Below are 17,530 nucleotides of genomic sequence, written 5' to 3' on the forward strand. Positions count from 1 at the left end.
CGGTTCATTCAGCATGTATAAGAAACGAGAAAAGAGCCTTACGGCATTCTCAGCCAATATTGTTGCAGGCGTGTGTTAGAAATTCGAATCCTTTTTCTTGACTGAAAACTGTAATAACTATGTAATTTATGCTTATATTAGAATCAAGTATTGTATTTGAGCTATGACGTGTTCTACATTCTTGGACCTATGAAGGATCTATGGAATGTAAATAAATTCTCTTTCTCACACATCTAAATGGTCTACTCTTTGCTTCTGAACGATTAATTTCGTGAGTCGAGGTAAGAATTACGACTCGAAACATAAAAGTTGTATAGTATAGTTATTCTAACTTCAGTATCTCATGTTGCAACAAGTTACTCGGGAGAAAGATACTGAGAGGATGAAAATAGTTCGCATTATCTAATCACATCGACTCACTGTCAGTTATGCCACTCTAACCATATCACACCGTCAGATTAGTCTTGTTTGCATAAATGTTTAGATTAATTGAATTTTGAGCTTAGCTTCTGTCTGTCTGAAGTAATTCTCCTTTTTATTGACAGTCTCTCAGCAAACTTCAAATCTTTTCTTTACAAATGGAGTCAACACTGACAATTGTTATCACAATTATTCTAGAAACCTCTTGTCAGAGACACGTCGTCTTTGACAGGATACAAAATGCTTTTATCGTTCAATCGATCACTTTCTGCCCACTGTTGTTCCGTTAAAATGTCGAAACTGCAGGTCGATATTTTCTAACTATGGGGACCATCTGTCTTATATCGAAGAATAAGAGATCATTTTAACAACTCCAGTGTTTTACTTTTTTTTACGTTTCTTCCGTCCACAAGATCAGAAGGAAAATGAGTGTTACGGCTTCGCGCCTAGACTTATGATCAATACTATACCGCCGTACACCGCAGGCGGAGAAGTTGCCGATATGTCGCGGCGAACCCAAGGCGACTGTCCACCTGCTCCCGCCTATGCAAATCAGTTAAAGAGAACGTTTTATAAAGCTGCTATTAGCATTGCTTTGAGGTATTGTATTACGCGGCCTGCCTGAGCACTTTTATTCAATATCTTGCAAGAAATAATCGTCTGAAAATTGAATAATATTGTCGAGAAAAAAACAATAAGTGAAACAGACCTCACTCATGGTCACTGCAGCATCTGTCCAAAGCCGTCAGTAACGAAATTATTATTTTTGACGTAAATACGTCTATATTTTAGGGTCAGTGTCATTCGGCAAAAATGTAACGAAAAAGTGTAACTGCATCTTTATGTTACCTAGGAAACGTCATCTGTTTACTCGGCATTGTTGTTACCTATAAAACATTTCATTACATTACATTCAGCTACCACAGACCCATCTTAAGCGTAACTAATTCAAGTTAAATAAGCAATGTCTTAATCAAACTTATCTCAAATGTAAAGCATGTATGAAGGAAATATTTAGAATAAAGCCAATATATAAACTTCCTTTCCGTATAGACGTATTTACGTCAAATTCTCCGGAACCGTGGTTCCACTGAAAATTTCTTTTTGGAATAACCGTCTTCAGCTAAAAAAAACTTCTTGGTAGGAATAAGGATCTAAGAATTCAATTCTAGAGAGCAGTATGTACGGTGCGATCAGGCACTAAAGGGTCTTTGCAAATTCAGTAAGGATAATATCCTTCCTGAAATTGTATACATGTATATATTTTTTTAAATTAATATATAAATACGAAACAAAAACACGCACGAACAAGGTGTTAGTTTTTTAGGAATCATTTATCTTCTAGAAAATTCTGTAAAGGGGCAAGGGACTCCACGCATAAATTCAGGGGTCAAGAAGAAGAGAGTAGCGGCAAGTACAACATTTTTATGGCACGGAAGAACTACAAGGTAAAAATTAACTGCGACAAAATCTTTACTCTGCTTCAGTTCAATTTATGAAGACTCGGAGTTGCACGAATTATTATCATTTGTGCCTTACCTTAGCCAGTTAGTTGCTTCTTACCAAGGAGGCTTCGGTTCATGACCGTGTCAGTCCATGTGAGATTTGCGGTCGATCAAGTTCGCCTGGGACAGGTTTTCCTGCGTCAGTGTCTTTCCACCGCTGCTCCACATTTACTCGCGTATCGTCAGGGGATTGAACTAGCGGCCCGATTCAACAGAGACAGAGTCATTCGTGTCAATTATGGCCTTATGAGTTGTGACTCCATGAGGTGGTTACCAGTATCTTGAATGAATCCGTTGCCTCTATTTCAGGGTAGAATTGCTTTTCTGAAATATTGGTAAACAGCTTTAGGACTAGATGTGGTCAGAACTCACAACTATAATGCACATTTTCGTAACTTATCCTAACATTATATTTGACCACACGAAATCCACTCGCAACATTTTCTATAAAGTTTTCAAAGCTAACGATCGATGGAAATAGCAAACGTTTGTTACGTAATTAAAATGCATTTTAAATGTGCCACAGAAGTGGAATCCAGAATCCCCTGTTCTGAAGGCAAATAATTCACTCCATTTATCCCTCCTGCTGACAATACGAACACATGTTTCATGAACCACCGATTCTCTTGGCTTTTGTATTGAAATGTGACGAAAATGCATTTGTTTCGGACTACAGTTCTGAAACTACGAATTTTATGGAGCACCAGTGGACAAACATCTTCTCTCAGAACTCTTCTGAAGCGACAAGACAGACATACTGAAGAAAAACAAAATTATCAAGGAAACTGACAATTCATTACGGACATACGTAAATTATAATTATTTTTATCATCATAAGCTACAGTGGACGATCAGATGTACAAAATATACAGAGACAAGTTCACGTATGTACAAACGTGGGAAAGATTAACAAGGAATAAAATCAAACTATTTTTAGCCGACTATTCTACACAAAACGTCCACCACATGGAGGGCTTACATATCAATGTTATGATGGGCTATGCATGTAGCATTAGTAGGGAAAACGGTATTATGTTATTTTTTTAATGGAAACGTGGTGAAGAGATATTTTTCACGATCAGAGGACGGAAGGAAACAATAATTGGATTGGCTTCAATTGGCTTTGTGTTAGTGGCACAGAACATTAGAATTCTAACGCTAGAAAAGAAGTTATACAAGCCTTAATCTGTACAAAAGTTTTTAGGCGAACTTACCACATTTCTTCCACAAGAGTACAAACACGTGCTCACGTATGCAGACAACAGAAGACCAACACAGACCACAAATATTTTATTTATTTGGAAGCGGATCGTAAGTATTGAGACTCATGACATCAAGTTACGTGTTACATCGAAAACGGATGCTGTGGGCTGCTGAAAACTTGGAAGCGGTCGTGGGACATTCGAAGTATTTTTCATTTCACGTGAATGAAGATCACGCGGAATGTTTGTCAAAGTTCTGTCTTGCTTTGGACTTACTTTATAAATCAGTGTCCAGTATAAGACATTTCGTTTAATAAATAATTAAAAAGACTGAAGTGGATTTTACTTTAAGATATGGAACAATCGATTCATAAATATATTAAACTGCGCATCCTGACATGAATTAGTTTCTGTTGTATTAAAATACACATCTTCTTTAAGCCTTCAAAATTTCAAATAGACGAAAACACTTACGACGTATTTTAAACTTTACTCACTAATACGATCGGAATATCCATTGTGAAATAAGCACAGTAAATACTTTTAATAACCATTTTACATCAAACCATTTCAGTTCTCCTGAAAATATTTTACAGATTCAGAGGAACTCTCTCTGAAATGCCACGCTACACCCCGCAAGACGACATTTTGTTATGTTGGAAATTGCGTAGGAACGGTCCCATCAAATCTCTGAGTCTCTAATGAAATTTGAAGTTTTAACTTTAGGTCATATCCAAGACTCCGAATCAAAATCAGCCTTCCATCGCTTACACAGCTGAGCCACATCTCTCTTTCCTTTGTGTGTTCTCCCGGGTCTCGTTTTGCCTTCTATCTGGAACGCAATACGTCGCAGAGAAGGAAGTTTCAGTTTATTCCGTGATGCAGTTCCATTTTCAATTTCTCTAGTACAGCCATCGCATAAAAATTATCCTTACACTTGTTCTGGGCTCACAAGAAATCCAACCAATACGCAGCAGCGACTTTGCAGTCTGGCCACCGACTGTTCCTGCGTCGCCATGAAATTCCAATATCGGACCGCGTTCGAATGACATAAAACCTCTTTACTGCTGGTTTAAAATTTTCACTTGCATTTGAACATACTGAACACGACAGCACACCGTCAGTTCAGTTTTCAGGGACACACGACGAAGATTAATTAATCTTTATTGACTGTGCCATTCAGCGAGCTAGGACATTGACCCCACATGAGAAAGGCCAGTCCTTTAATTGGAGATCAAAATTGCAAAAATATTTCGTGGGAAGAAATTTTACATTTTAATACTAAAACGAAACTGAACGCCTCCGAGGTCGGAGGGCAGTTCTGCTGCCTCAGCGGATGCTCGCACTTGTTTTGCTCTCAGGAATGACGGCGGTCATGCTGCTTGAGCGGGTCACGGGTGGATAAAGTCACCTGACCCCGTCTTCTCCCTCTTTCACAACACAAAGCTCATTCTGCAGGGAGCTCGTCCTTCCAAGGGAGACCGCGGCTTTGGCTGGGCGGTTCGCAGTCCTGGACCGTCGCAGTCAGCTCTCTGGGTTGGCCGTCACACTCAGAGCCTTGGTGGTGGATCGAGTGGAGCTTCGTCTCATGAACGATGACGTGTGATGGTGCCGACTCCCTCTGCCCCTGCCGCCTCCACGAACGGAGCAACAAAAGAGCTCCCGCATTCCCTTGCGAAAATTACGCGACATGAAGGCGTACAAGAGAGGGTTGATTCCGGAGTTGAAGTAAGAGACGAGGAACGTGAGGGGGGTAAAGAGGGAGGAGAACGTGCTGCCACCATCGTAATCGGTAGACCAATACTGCCACATCTTGCGGGCGTGGTATGGCAGGTTGCAGAGCGCGAAGGCGAGGACGACCACCATCAGCATGCGTACGACGCCGCGACGCGCTCTCAGTACGTTCTGCGAGGAGGACGCGTGGTAGGACTCCGCTATCAGAGACGAGCCGCCAGTCGAGGGCTTGCCACGGAACACGCCGGTGGCCCCACTGCCACCAGAACATCCGCTGCCAACCCGGTTGATTGTGACCTGGCTGTCTGACAGTAGGCGCTTCTCAAACTTTATCCTCAGCGAAGAACTGCCGCCTCTGGAACACACGACCAAACCCGCGCCTTACAAGAGGTTCAGCTTACATTCCAAAGGCAGGGGCATCTTTTAGGATTTGGAGAATTTTAAAGTGAACAGCTTCATAATTTTTACTGCGCGCGTACCCTCTCTGGCGTGACCAAGCAATTTAATAGGCGGATATGTGAAATACAAACAGAATTTTGGACAGAAAACCTAAAGGAAAGAGATGGAAAGTACTTGGGAGAAACATGACGATGGGGGATAATATTCAAATGGACATCAAAGAAATGGGACAGGATTCGTGCCTCACAGTGGTGGTAACCTCTTGTGAACATGAAATTAATCTTCGGGGTGTACAGAATGTAGGGAATCTTTTGACCATCTAATTGACTGGCAACTTCTCAAGTAAGGGTTGGTGAGGGAAATGGCAAGATCTAGACTCTAGATTCTAGAGGCTGGGAGGGTGGGGCGCTGTGTCCGGGACTGACCTGCAGGCGGCGCCGTTGCTCAGGTACTGTCGCTCCAGCCCACGGCTGCTGTGCCACAGGGTCACCGCGATGAGAGAGTACAAGACCATCATGACAGCAAGTGGCGCCACGTACAGCACTGTGAAGTTGATCATGTCGAAGAGCTTGGAGTCGTACTTCCGGCGCTGGGTGATGCAGATGGTCTCCGACTGGCCGTTGGAGAGGTTCGTGGTGACAGTCCCCACCCAGATGAAACGAGGGGACGAGTACAGAGCACTGGCAACCCACACCACCACCATCACCATCTGCAACGGTCGGGCACAATTTCTGTCTGGCAGCAGGAGGCTTCGTTAAGTACATCCGACAATTAGAGGCAGTTAATCCCTGAATATATTCTTAATACTTGAATATATGTAGATCAAACTAACTGGATAAATATTATTCTGGAGCTGCAAATAAAACTAGTAACTCAACAAAGAACTCATATTCAGTTAAATAAGGTGGATTCATTGCCAGAAATGTTTGCTAATGAAAAGTCAAATGGGGCTCTATACAGGGTGAGTCAGAAGTATGTTTACAAACTTCGTGTGCATGTTCCAGAATTAAAAATAAGAAAAAATGTTCCTATGAACATGGGGTCGCAAATGTTTCATTTTCGAAATAATAACCGAAAATAAGTTTCAATGAATTGACTTCATATCAAAATAAATCTAGCTTCCATCAAAGATTTTCATGCAAATTTTGGGCAGGAATTGTTGGCGACATGCTTATTAGTCCACACGTGCTTCCATCGCGTCTAAGAGGACCTTCAGATCGGCGATGCTTAAGAAGACACTTGCCACGTCTCCTTGAAGATGTACCACTGAATACAAGAGGACAAATGTGGTTTATGCACGACAGAGCCCCAGCACACTTCTCCCATCGCGTCAGAGATCATCTCAATGAACAGTTCCCTCAGCGATGGATTGGGTGTGGTGGCCCAGTAACATGGCCACCGAGGTCACCGGACCTACTCCATTGGACTTTTATCTGTGGGGTCACCTGAAGTCCGTCGTTTATGCAACACCCATAAACAATGATGACGATCAATGGGAACGTGTGCAGAATGCATGCCAGATGATTCGAACGAATTCGTCAGCCTTGTGTACGTCGTGCTGGGGCATGTGTGGAGAATGGAGGAACAACCTTTAAGCATCTGTTGTAAAAAACATCCCTGTCCTTATATTTCGTATTAAAGGCATACATTAAAAACATTATGATTGGCTATTATTTCGAAAATGAAACATTTTCGACCCCGTGTTCATAGGAACATTATTTCTTATTTTTGATCCCGGAACACGCACATGAAGTTTGTAAACATACTTCTGACTCACCCTGTATACATGAGTTTGGTGGATTTCAAAAACCAAGCCTGTCACTCCAATGCATAATAGCAATTAACATGACATCGCTATAAAATAAACAGAATTTTTTCGATTGTCTGTAGGAGCCGTTTAATGTGTATTCGTATTTAAAGGGATTTTATATGAGCAGTGGATTCAGCTGGCTTTGACAATGTCCAGCGAAGTGATCTTACGTACATGAAAATTATCATTTTGTTTCCGTAAAAGTCGGGAACTATCCCGACCAGCTAAGCTACTACGATATTTTCCAGGAGGATTATTCTCCACTACGTAGATTAACGACCGTTCAGACCCTCGTTTCGCAACTTCATTGCTGACGTCATGACGTTAACGTACCACAAGTCTCCTTGGGGTAAGGATCTGCTTGCACGTGATGGGATGGATGATGGCGAAGTAGCGCTCTGTGCAGATCACCACCAGGATGAAGATGGATGCTGTGTAGCTGAGACTGTGCACGAATTGGTACATCTTGCAGAGAGCGTCCCCCAGCATCCAGCTGCAACAGACCGTAGGGCTCGGAGTGAGTCTTCAGGTTCTCAAGGCGACGAGTGCGAAGATGACTGGCCTCTGGTGTTTTTTGCGCCGTGCAGTCTGCCTTCATCGTCAGGGTCAGCCGGGTACACGGCGCGCAACATCCCAGAAGACAAGTCACGTTCATAATCGTCACCGTGAGAACCTGAAATCTCACCGTGGAACGTAACTGCAGTTCACTAACCTCTTCGCGAATGAACATCTCTTCCTGACGGTCCGATGTCACACGATCCCTATTATTTATGTTTGCGCAAGATATCTCCGAGCCTCACTGACGCTACAAATACACGTGTCTTTGGTCAGCCAGCCGACGTGAGGGGCCTCGCTCAACCTCGCTCGTTCCATCTTCAATTAGCCCCTTACTGTGACGCAGCTCAGGCTCGCAGATATTTTGCGGTCTACTGCTTTCACACAGACAATCAGAGAGAACGTCATCTTCCTTGTCACTTACCACCGAGGACAGAGCGAAATCTGGATAATGTCAGGACCTGAGGCCGGAGGACGACAGTAGTAGGATAGTAAGACGGCTTGAGAAAGTTCATAATAGAAGTTTCATAATCTACCCTCACCAGTGAAGATTATTAGATCGATCGAACCAAGGAGGATGCGATGGAACGCAAAGGTAGGATGAAAGATACGTACAAAATTTTAGTCGGAAAAACTGAAGTGAAACAAATACTTTGAAGACCTAGAAGTAGATGGGAGAACAACATAAAGATAGAGGTGAAAATAAGTGAGGGTGCAGGACGAGGTTAAGCGGTGGGCTCTGGCGAACACGACAAGTGGGTTCCAGAAATGGGGGGGGGGGGGGCACGTGTCGCTTACCTGGACACAAGGTAGATGGAGATATTCTGGTAGACGCAGAACACACCCACGCAGAAGTCAGCCACTGCGAGGTTCGCCAGGAAGAAATTGGTGATTGAACGCAGACGTCGTGAAAAACTCACCACAAGGATCACCATTAGGTTCCCTGCAACAAACAAAAATGTCTTTCACAAATGTTCCCGCTGCCGGATCGAAATGTAGGCATTCTTACTTCCAACCTACACTAAATGGTGGACCAAAAGACCACAGACAGCGGTTCTATGATTTAACACACACGAAGAATCCATCCAACAACGATTACAAACATCAGCGTCGCTGCGTACTGTTGTCGTCATCATCATCATCATTAAATAACAGAAATTGCACCATTTGTTGAAACTAAGAGAGATCATTCCACAGAACAGTCCAGTGTAACCAACGATATTTGATGATAAACTGTACTTTTCCAGTTTCACACGGAATTTAAATATTTGACAAAATACGCATGGATTTCAGGCACAAAATATGGCTAGCCCTTCAAAAACTAACGGTAAGTATATGTACCACCTACAATCAGCAATCAATCACTCTGCATTGTTTATTCGTGTGTTTCGTATGATTCTCACTGTAAACAGCGATTATTTCCTTAAACAGCGTTAACCAGTTGATCTTTGTAATGGTGAAGTGTCGTGTTTTCTTCGCGGTACGGACTGAATTCTTAAATGTTATTCACATAAGTTTCGGGGTCACATGTGTGAATGCGATGTTCCTGCTTCAAACGCAAACATTCCAATAATGCCCTCCACTTCATTTTGCACCGCGCATGCGTCGCTGTGACAGCACAGTGCACAATGACGCATGACGCATGACGCAGGAATCTTCGTTGCGAATGCTTTCAGCTTGTCACAATATTTTCGTATTTCCTCGTGGAAGATTGTTAAGAGACCTGAAAAGCACCAGAGCACTTTTCAAAAGAGGCGGGACTGTTCGTAAGAAAAGCTCAAGTCGTTTTCCATCACAGCCATGGAAGCTTCCAGAAACTTGAACCGAGTGCAGCAAAGCGTTTGTTTGATGACTGCAGTTACAGACACTCGATCAATTTTATTTTCTGAAAAACTTTCGAACGTATTATTATTATTAATATTATTGCTGGCGTCAAGTACAATGCTTTGTTTCCTGAGATACGACTTCTTCTGTCTCACTTTCGTTAAAGTGTTTTTATACGGGACGATACATGCAGTCTTGTGTCCAAACTCTACTCCGACTAGTAGCAATCGTGCATTGCTCCCGGCCAGACATCGCCAACATTTCAAGATTTATACAACATATTCACCTATTCGCAAATCTAACTGACAGTAGCTTACTTCCTAAACTAAACCCCTGTAATTTACTGAGCCCCGAGATTCATTACTCAGCTCACAAGAGCCCGTTATTGGGCCCTGTCCTGAGCCAAACAAATCGGGTAAAAATCTTTGCACCCAGTTTCTCTTAAATACATTTTAGTATTATCCTTCATCGTACGCCTAAGATTCCCAAGTGAACTCGGGGTGACTCACCTAATGATAGAGACAACAAGTACCTCTGAAACGTCGATAAAGTTCTACCAGAATCACGACGCAGCAACCCAGAAGACGGCCATCTTTGTACAAGCAGATCGTTTGATGGAACTGTCCCAAGTTGCATCTGAAGGGAGAGGACCATTTAGATAGAAAGAAGGAAAGTGCTCTAAGAAACGCGTTCGAACGCCTGTCAGGTGATGACCCCCCCCCCCACCCACCCAGAAACACCAACGTGACAATGACAAAGCGCCAGTTTCCCTCAACTAAGGACATACGTGGGTCTGCGGAAAATATTTTCTTGTCTTGTCTTGGTCGCAGTGCCATTAATCACAACAGACACACAACGACATGCGATCCCAGTTTTGCATTAAAGTCGAACTTCAAGATTCGTGATTGACTGTTTCCGAGTTGTAAAAACACCAGTGACACGTGACGAGCTTGCAATTACGCACTCACTAAAGTGGCCTGTCTCTCGAACATTCTGTGATATGAACATTTCAGTTTGTAATTAATACACACATTGATTACATAGGCCGACATGTGTGTGAGATTACGCTGTATATCAAACGAAAAATAAGCATTTAAAATGAACATCGGCCATGCCTAAAACGCTCATTTATTTCATGTCAAAGTATCAAATTGACATTTTAATCCGTTAACCCTTTAATGTTTAATGGTGACTATATACACCATCTGCTTTTTAACGAAAAGTATCTTCTTATCTCTTTCAAGATCTACCCACGTCTGGTTTTCTGTAGTTTAAACGCCATTAAGAATTTCCAATTGCCATTTTTAAAAATAATATCTAAATGTGCTTTTGTCGATAAATGTTTCCGATACAAAAAGAAATGTTAGTTGTCTGTATAAAGATGTAATTAATACAAACACAAATGACAATCGAAAAGGGGCTACTTTGGGAACAGGCTTATTTCGCTCTGAAATCCTGGGCGGAAAAGTTTGGAGATTTCGTAGACTAAAACATAAAAATACGGGCTAGGCCTACTTAGGAAAGCGCACATTTATAGTTTTCGTCGTCATCGAAAGCATTTTTCATGTCGCATCCACACACAGTCGCGGCGTGGATCTGTGCTCCCCACATCACAAAATGGGATCGCGTGAGGAGCCATCTCTCTGCAGGCGTCACAGCAGCGCGGAACACTTCCCTCCACGACTGACTCCGCTTGTCGCAATTCTGACCTGGCAACGACGAAGGCGAGAGTCTTCTCGGGCGAGGTTCAAACACGTGGGCATTCTAGCGGCGGTCGTCTGACACCACGAGGTAAGCCCCAGTACTCGGCCAAATGGATTAGCGCAGTGTTTCAGGCATTTTTCGATTTCCCGGGAGTCGCTTCTGGCAACAGTCCAGGCCACCACGAGCTGGAATTTAGCGGAGCCAAATATTTGCATTGTAAGATCCATTAGGCAGTGTAGTAAATTTTGCACAGTAGAGAAACAACGCGAGCTGTACATTTAGCAGCCACCGATGAGAGACCAGAAGATCATCCCAACTCAATCATTAACAGGTTAACAGGACGAGGAACAAGATGGCTTTCTTCATGGAGCCATTTTACACGGCTGGCAGCCCGAGAAGAATTTATTTTGTCCATCTTGGCGGCTTTAAAGTGACACTAACTACAATCTGAAATCTGACTTTAAGAAATTCTGACCTCGAGTTTTAATTCGGTATTGTAGACAGCAAACATTTCTAGTGTTCTCCGTTCGTGGATGGGATTCAGTAGAAAGGGAATTCTGCACGTCATGAGTTACAATCTGTCTCTCCCAGTTTCCTGCTAATTAGAAAAAATAATCGAAGCAATTTTCCACAATTCCAAATAAGCCAGTCTTAGCTCTCAGTTTCCTTCATATTTCTTTTTATACCGCTATATCCCGGGAAGACCATAATTAAACAAGACGTTTTATCATTTCATTGCAGTTTGTTTTAAGAAAGACCCAGGGGAAAGGGGGGCACTTTCGCCGCGTCATCAGCGACTGCTCAACGCTCTATTGATTTTCAATTAAAACCAACTTTTTCGTTTGATGCAGGGTGCCCTGTTCTTGCTAATTACAAGCACTCAGGTCACCAATTCGGCTGGAAATCAACTTAGACGACGCAGCTTCCAGCACAAGACAACAAACACAAAGCAAGCAAGAAACATGCTCTGAGCAGAAAAGAATTTTCGAGGAATTAAATACGGGGCACATTTAAATTTTCTTTCGTTAAACGAATTGTTAAACTTTTGAAAATTTGTTCCTGTACCTAAACAACAAAGCACGAAGACGTGATGATAATGTAATTCACAACAGATGTAGGTGTGTGGCGAGTTCCACGTTCCGGCCTCTTTGTCACCAAGGACTGACCTTAGAGCCTTTACAGATGACAGTAAACAGGAAAGTCGCTGTCCTTGCTGAGGATCGAACTGCGGCCTACTCAGTTAATTGATTAACCTTCACAGTCATAAAAATTAATAATAATCATACATTTTAAAAGTTATTTTAAACCTGTCTTCCCACACGCGTTCAGTCCATTACAGGAATAAGCATGTAAACGTAAGTTTTAATCTTCTAAAGTCCAGTGGTAATTTATATGTTAAATCTTCTGTAACAAACAGCAAATTGCATTTTGTATTTCCATGATTGGTACGATTCTCGGTGTAAACAGCGATTATTTCTTTAAACGGCGTTAACAATCGATCTTTTTAATGGTAAAGAGCTGTGTTTTCTTAGCGGTACGAACTGAATTCTTAAGTATTATTTGACGAGCTTCGACTTCAAAGGTTTAAGGCAGATGTATTTAAATTTGGTTAAGGATTTCCTTTTAGCAAACTACTTGGTGTATTTGGGTACTGATATAACTTAAATGAGATGATTTAAATTTATTGACTTAAGTCGGTTTGTAGATAAAATATATGTAAGCCTGTTTATAAATTATTCAAAACTAAATTAAAGAATTTGAAGGGTTTATATTTATTTGAAAATCAACGAAACAAAATTAATTTGTTATTTTAAATTTTCGAATCACAAAATGTGGGTGACAGACAATTTCTTTAACTAGAAAAACAGTGTTCAAAGAAAAAAGATTAATAAACCATTTGAAGCCGAAACTCATCTCAATAATATTTAAAGATTCAGCGCGTACCGCAAAGAGGACACAACATTTCACCATTGCAAAGATCAGTTTTTTTAATTTTGTTTTCCGAGCATTATATGAAATAAATAAATAAATATATTGTGTGGGGAAATTGCAGTGTCATTTATTGTTAATGCAGGTGGTACATATGGTTACCACTGGGCTTTAAAGGTTTAATTTGTGAGGGCCCAACAATATTGAACTTCAAGAGCTTTCGATATTTTTAACCCGCTGGAACAATACTCAGAACACGGCAGCAGCAGATGGCCGTAGCCACGTGACTAAAATAATTGCAGCCAATTTGAGACCATGCATGGGCGTTCATTATCTGAAGGCACTCAAATTAACGTCAAGAGCAATTTCGCTGAATCAGGAAATTGAGAACCGGTATATATTGACATAACAACACAGGAAATGAGCGAAGGATTTTATAATGTACTTCAGCCTATCTCCAGCCTCACAGATAAATCTGTTAGATGCAGAACTTCAAATTTTCGTGTTATTGGGTACAGTACATTACAATTTAGGTGTGATGAAATGTATCTTTTGTTGTTGAAAGGAGACGTGTGCAGGAAACACTCAGCTGAGTCACACCACAAAACATTAATTAAACTGATCCCTTGGGGTTTATCTGGAGCGCACTTCACACAGAAGACAAATTCAATATATTCTGTCACTTTGAAGACGGGCTGCAGCTAATGGAATGAAAGGCATATTCTGCTGAATTCTGGATTTTATGAAACTTTGACTTTAGAGAAAAAAGTCGTAGCTTTTAATCTCAGCAAACATCATTAGGGTGACGACATCTAGAGGCGCGAGACTGGCGTGGGTGTAATTAAAACCCATTAGCAGAAAAACACGAAGAAAAGTAATCACATGTGTGATTATTAGCGATGTATAAAGGATAATATTAAAACGGATCTTAAAGAAATAACATGTGAGAGTATGGACTGGACTCCTGTGGCTAGGGAGAGGGTCAGTGGCGGATTACTAGGTACACAGTAATTAAAATTCTGGTTCTGCAAATACTGTACTCACTCTTGACTAGCCGAGCAACTATTTGCTTCTCGTTAGTTAGTTATCAAATCCCCAGATTCTGAGTATTTTATTTAGAATGAAAATTAATTTGTACTCCTCAACGTCACAGTTGTCTCTGTCGTGACAATAAAAAACATTTGGCTCCTGAAGAGGGCGATTAGCTGTTGCTTCACGTCGTCATTTATTAAGTCTCTTTCCGTTCATTTCGTCTCATTTATTTTCGAGGTCTGCTATCTCAAAATGAACACAGTTAATAAAGGAATGTAATTTTCTCACTAGACTTCCCATCGATTGGTCGTGACTTCACACCGGATCATCTGTGGCGAGTAAGTCTATTTTCTGTAAGTCCCACTAATATTCCTAATCATTTACAAAAAAACTTTTACTAACAAAACAGTCTGTTCTTAGTTCGCTTTTGTTTTAAACAAACTGCCACGAAGCAAAGAAAGTTGTTCTAAGTTGACATTCGCTGTGGACATGTACGGCTGAAGATGGAGACAGTATGTTCCTCCAAAACGCTGGTATCTACCTACACTGGCGTCTTCGCCACTGTGAAACATCAAATCTCAGAATATCTTATTAGCACACACCTCTGAAATTCGATAAGAACGTTCTTCGTCAGCCGCAACGGGTACTGACTGAAGTCGATCTTACCAAGTGCCGAAGACAAAATGGCTCACTGCTTACCACCATGGTACCACTTTATAAAATACTTATTGCCAATCAACGAAGCTAGAGGTGGACGTAAACCCTTTTTTCACTACAAGCACCGATAGTGGTCGATACTGCGAAGGAAATTAGGCTGATTCAAGAGACGAAGTCATTCTGCCTCATTCCTCATATCTCATTTCGTTACAATTCGCAATAGACTTCTGCCTAAATATACTTTCTGTTCTAATTAATTAATGTTTTACTGTTATAATCTTCCCATTACTTCTTCATTTCATGCATAAGATGACTTCCGTAATGAGAGAGCGGCTTGTCTTAACGCTCGTTCGTCGTTAACCCAAGCGACGTCGCCTTGTGCCAGAGCTGACCCTCGCCGTATTTTACAAACAGTCGCTGGTAAGGGACGCGTCCGAAGACAAACAAGAGATTTCCGTCTGTAATCCTTCTGAAGCGCGTTAAGCTTGAAACACATTTTTGAGATTCACTGATTAGTTGATATTTAAATTTCATGACAATATGCAATCAATGTGACAAAATATTGCATGCAGCGTACAAGAACAATTTTGCATGTTACACGTAAAAGGTTGATTCGGATTTTCGGGTGCGCATTTGAGGCACGCCATGGCTAATCCAACTGATTCTTTGCGTTCTACGAGCAGAGGGTTAGAAATCTAAACCGACTAACCTTTTCTGCATGTGCTGTGAACACATTTAATAATTTTTTTTACAATTTCCTTAATGTCTCACACAAGAAAGTTTTATAAGAACGTATTTTTTGAAGCGCACTGTGGTCAATATTCCAAACTAAACACTTTACTTAGAAGAAGGTGGGCGTGTTCTTCGAGGCTAAATCTGCCCGTTGCATGTTTACTGTCGATACGTGACAGCGTCTGTGAGGCTTTGGTCAGTTCGGCTGTCGGGGGCAGTCAGACATTATCCACGAACACAATTATAATTTTATTATACACCGACGATTCATGCTGACAACGTTTAATCATGCCCATGCCGAGTTTCGTGCGGCACGGATTCCTTCTCTGGATTTGTATTAACGTCTGCTGTCACTGGCGGAAGCCACACATCACGTGACAAAACAAAGGAAATGCAGGAAAAATATTTTTTGGCGGAATTTCTTTTGCGACATCAAAATGTTGAACTGAAATTGTTTTCGTGCAATCAATGTTCATTAAAACTTTGCTCTACACATGCCGATTAGTTACAGCTTTTACAAACCGACAGCCCACGACTAATTCCATGGATCAGAGTCTTTTGTTTTTAGGAAATCAACAGTCACTCATCTAGTCAAGAAATCCGCTGTCTCTTATGAAATCCCGAAAGTTCATTACAGTGTTAACAACAGTGCTCAACCGTTCCCTATTCTGAGCCATATCGGCTCAATCAACACCCTTCAACACTATTTCCCTAGTATACATTTTAGTATCATCCTTCCGTCTACGCCTCGGTCTTCCAAGTGGTCACTTTCCTCAGGCTTTCCAACCAGATTATTGTAATATTTGCCGAGAGACAGCGACGAAACAGATTTCACAGAGAACTATAACAATTAAAACAGCTTTGTAGCCATGACCTACTCGAATTTCCAGCGCTGCGCCGTATAAATACGTAGTCTAAGCTAACTGAGAGCTCAATTGGGGCGGGGATCTGAGAGGCTACCTCCCACTCTCAAACTAGGAGCAGTTTTTAATCTCTTCTGAGATTGTTCTGTCAGACAACTTTCCCGTTTTCCGTGAAATGTTAATCCTGGCTTACGACGCTGCTGTGTGTGTGTGTGTGTGTGTGTGTGTGTGTGTACCTGAGACAGCGGAAACCGACGTTGCAACATCCCGCCACTGGACTAGGACGCCTTCAGTCCTGTCCTCCGTAAGACGTCGTCATCCTCTGTCAAGGTGCCAGCCTTCACGCGACAAGTCAGGAAAATCTAATGGCTGCTGGGCACTTCTATAAATATTACGTAAAAGAAGAGACGATGGCTATCGATCGGTTTAAATCGACTCATGTGCTCCTTAAACACGCAACCAGAACTTCAGCATTCACACGAACGTTTCATGAAACAGGCCGTCAAAGAATTCCCTTGGACGGGGATCAGCCATTGGCATGACCTCTAACCTCACGACACAGGAAAACGCGCCACAAGTGGTATTCAAACCCACGACCATCAGACCGAGAGTGAACTGTGATCAGCTTAAGATTTAAAACCAGCAACGTTTGCACCAAACCCTCTTCTGGTCCACAGAAAATCCTTAGACGACTTTTACATTGCACTAACAGAGATCGCATTTCAAGTCTTTCCACCACCTCGCTTAATTCCTTATTCCGTCCGCCCGGACAGACAGACAGACAGACACTCCACCACCAATTTAATTCGCTCGGTCTGCATTCATGTATTTCTATCCGTTCGCGTAATATAATTTCTATTGAGGCGATTCAACTCGCGTCTTCCAGTAAACGAGGAATTTAAAAGCCATCTGTTTCCCTGGGTCTGGACCGATTGCAGCCCAGCTGCCTCTTTCCGGGAGAGTAGCAGCTAAAGCAAAAGTGAGGAGCTGTACTCCCGCTCCCCCCATACGCCTTCACGTATCGATGCTACAGTCTCCCTGCATCCATCTGCCAGTTCAAGCAACATCTTTAACGAGTTAACAGAATAATCAGATGTGTGAAAGTTTTTCTGAAAACCTCCGCGGCACATTACCGTGTTGTACGTCTACTGAATAACCGCTTTG

The 17,530-nt window shown here is 41.9% G+C and overlaps 1 protein-coding gene across 2 annotated transcripts in view; it reads right to left on the bottom strand.

Annotated features, from left to right (window-relative positions):
- Positions 1-2,721: 2,721 nt before the first annotated feature.
- TrissinR (Trissin receptor) overlaps positions 2,722-17,530 on the bottom strand; it is a 119,643-nt gene continuing 104,834 nt past the window's right edge. For both annotated transcript variants that reach the window (XM_087352990.1, XM_087352991.1), the window contains 4 exons: positions 8,424-8,568; positions 7,404-7,563; positions 5,686-5,969; positions 2,722-5,216 (listed from right to left, as the gene is read on the bottom strand). In XM_087352990.1, the coding sequence (XP_087209116.1) occupies positions 4,652-5,216; positions 5,686-5,969; positions 7,404-7,563; positions 8,424-8,568 (1,154 nt within the window). In that variant the 3' untranslated portion in view covers positions 2,722-4,651. The remainder of the gene's footprint in view (positions 5,217-5,685; positions 5,970-7,403; positions 7,564-8,423; positions 8,569-17,530) is intronic.

This window comes from Zootermopsis nevadensis, unplaced genomic scaffold (genome assembly GCF_977971745.1).
Source record: "Zootermopsis nevadensis isolate Lab colony 2312 unplaced genomic scaffold, Znev_1.0 Znev_ptg000021l, whole genome shotgun sequence".
Taxonomy (NCBI): domain Eukaryota; kingdom Metazoa; phylum Arthropoda; class Insecta; order Blattodea; family Termopsidae; genus Zootermopsis; species Zootermopsis nevadensis.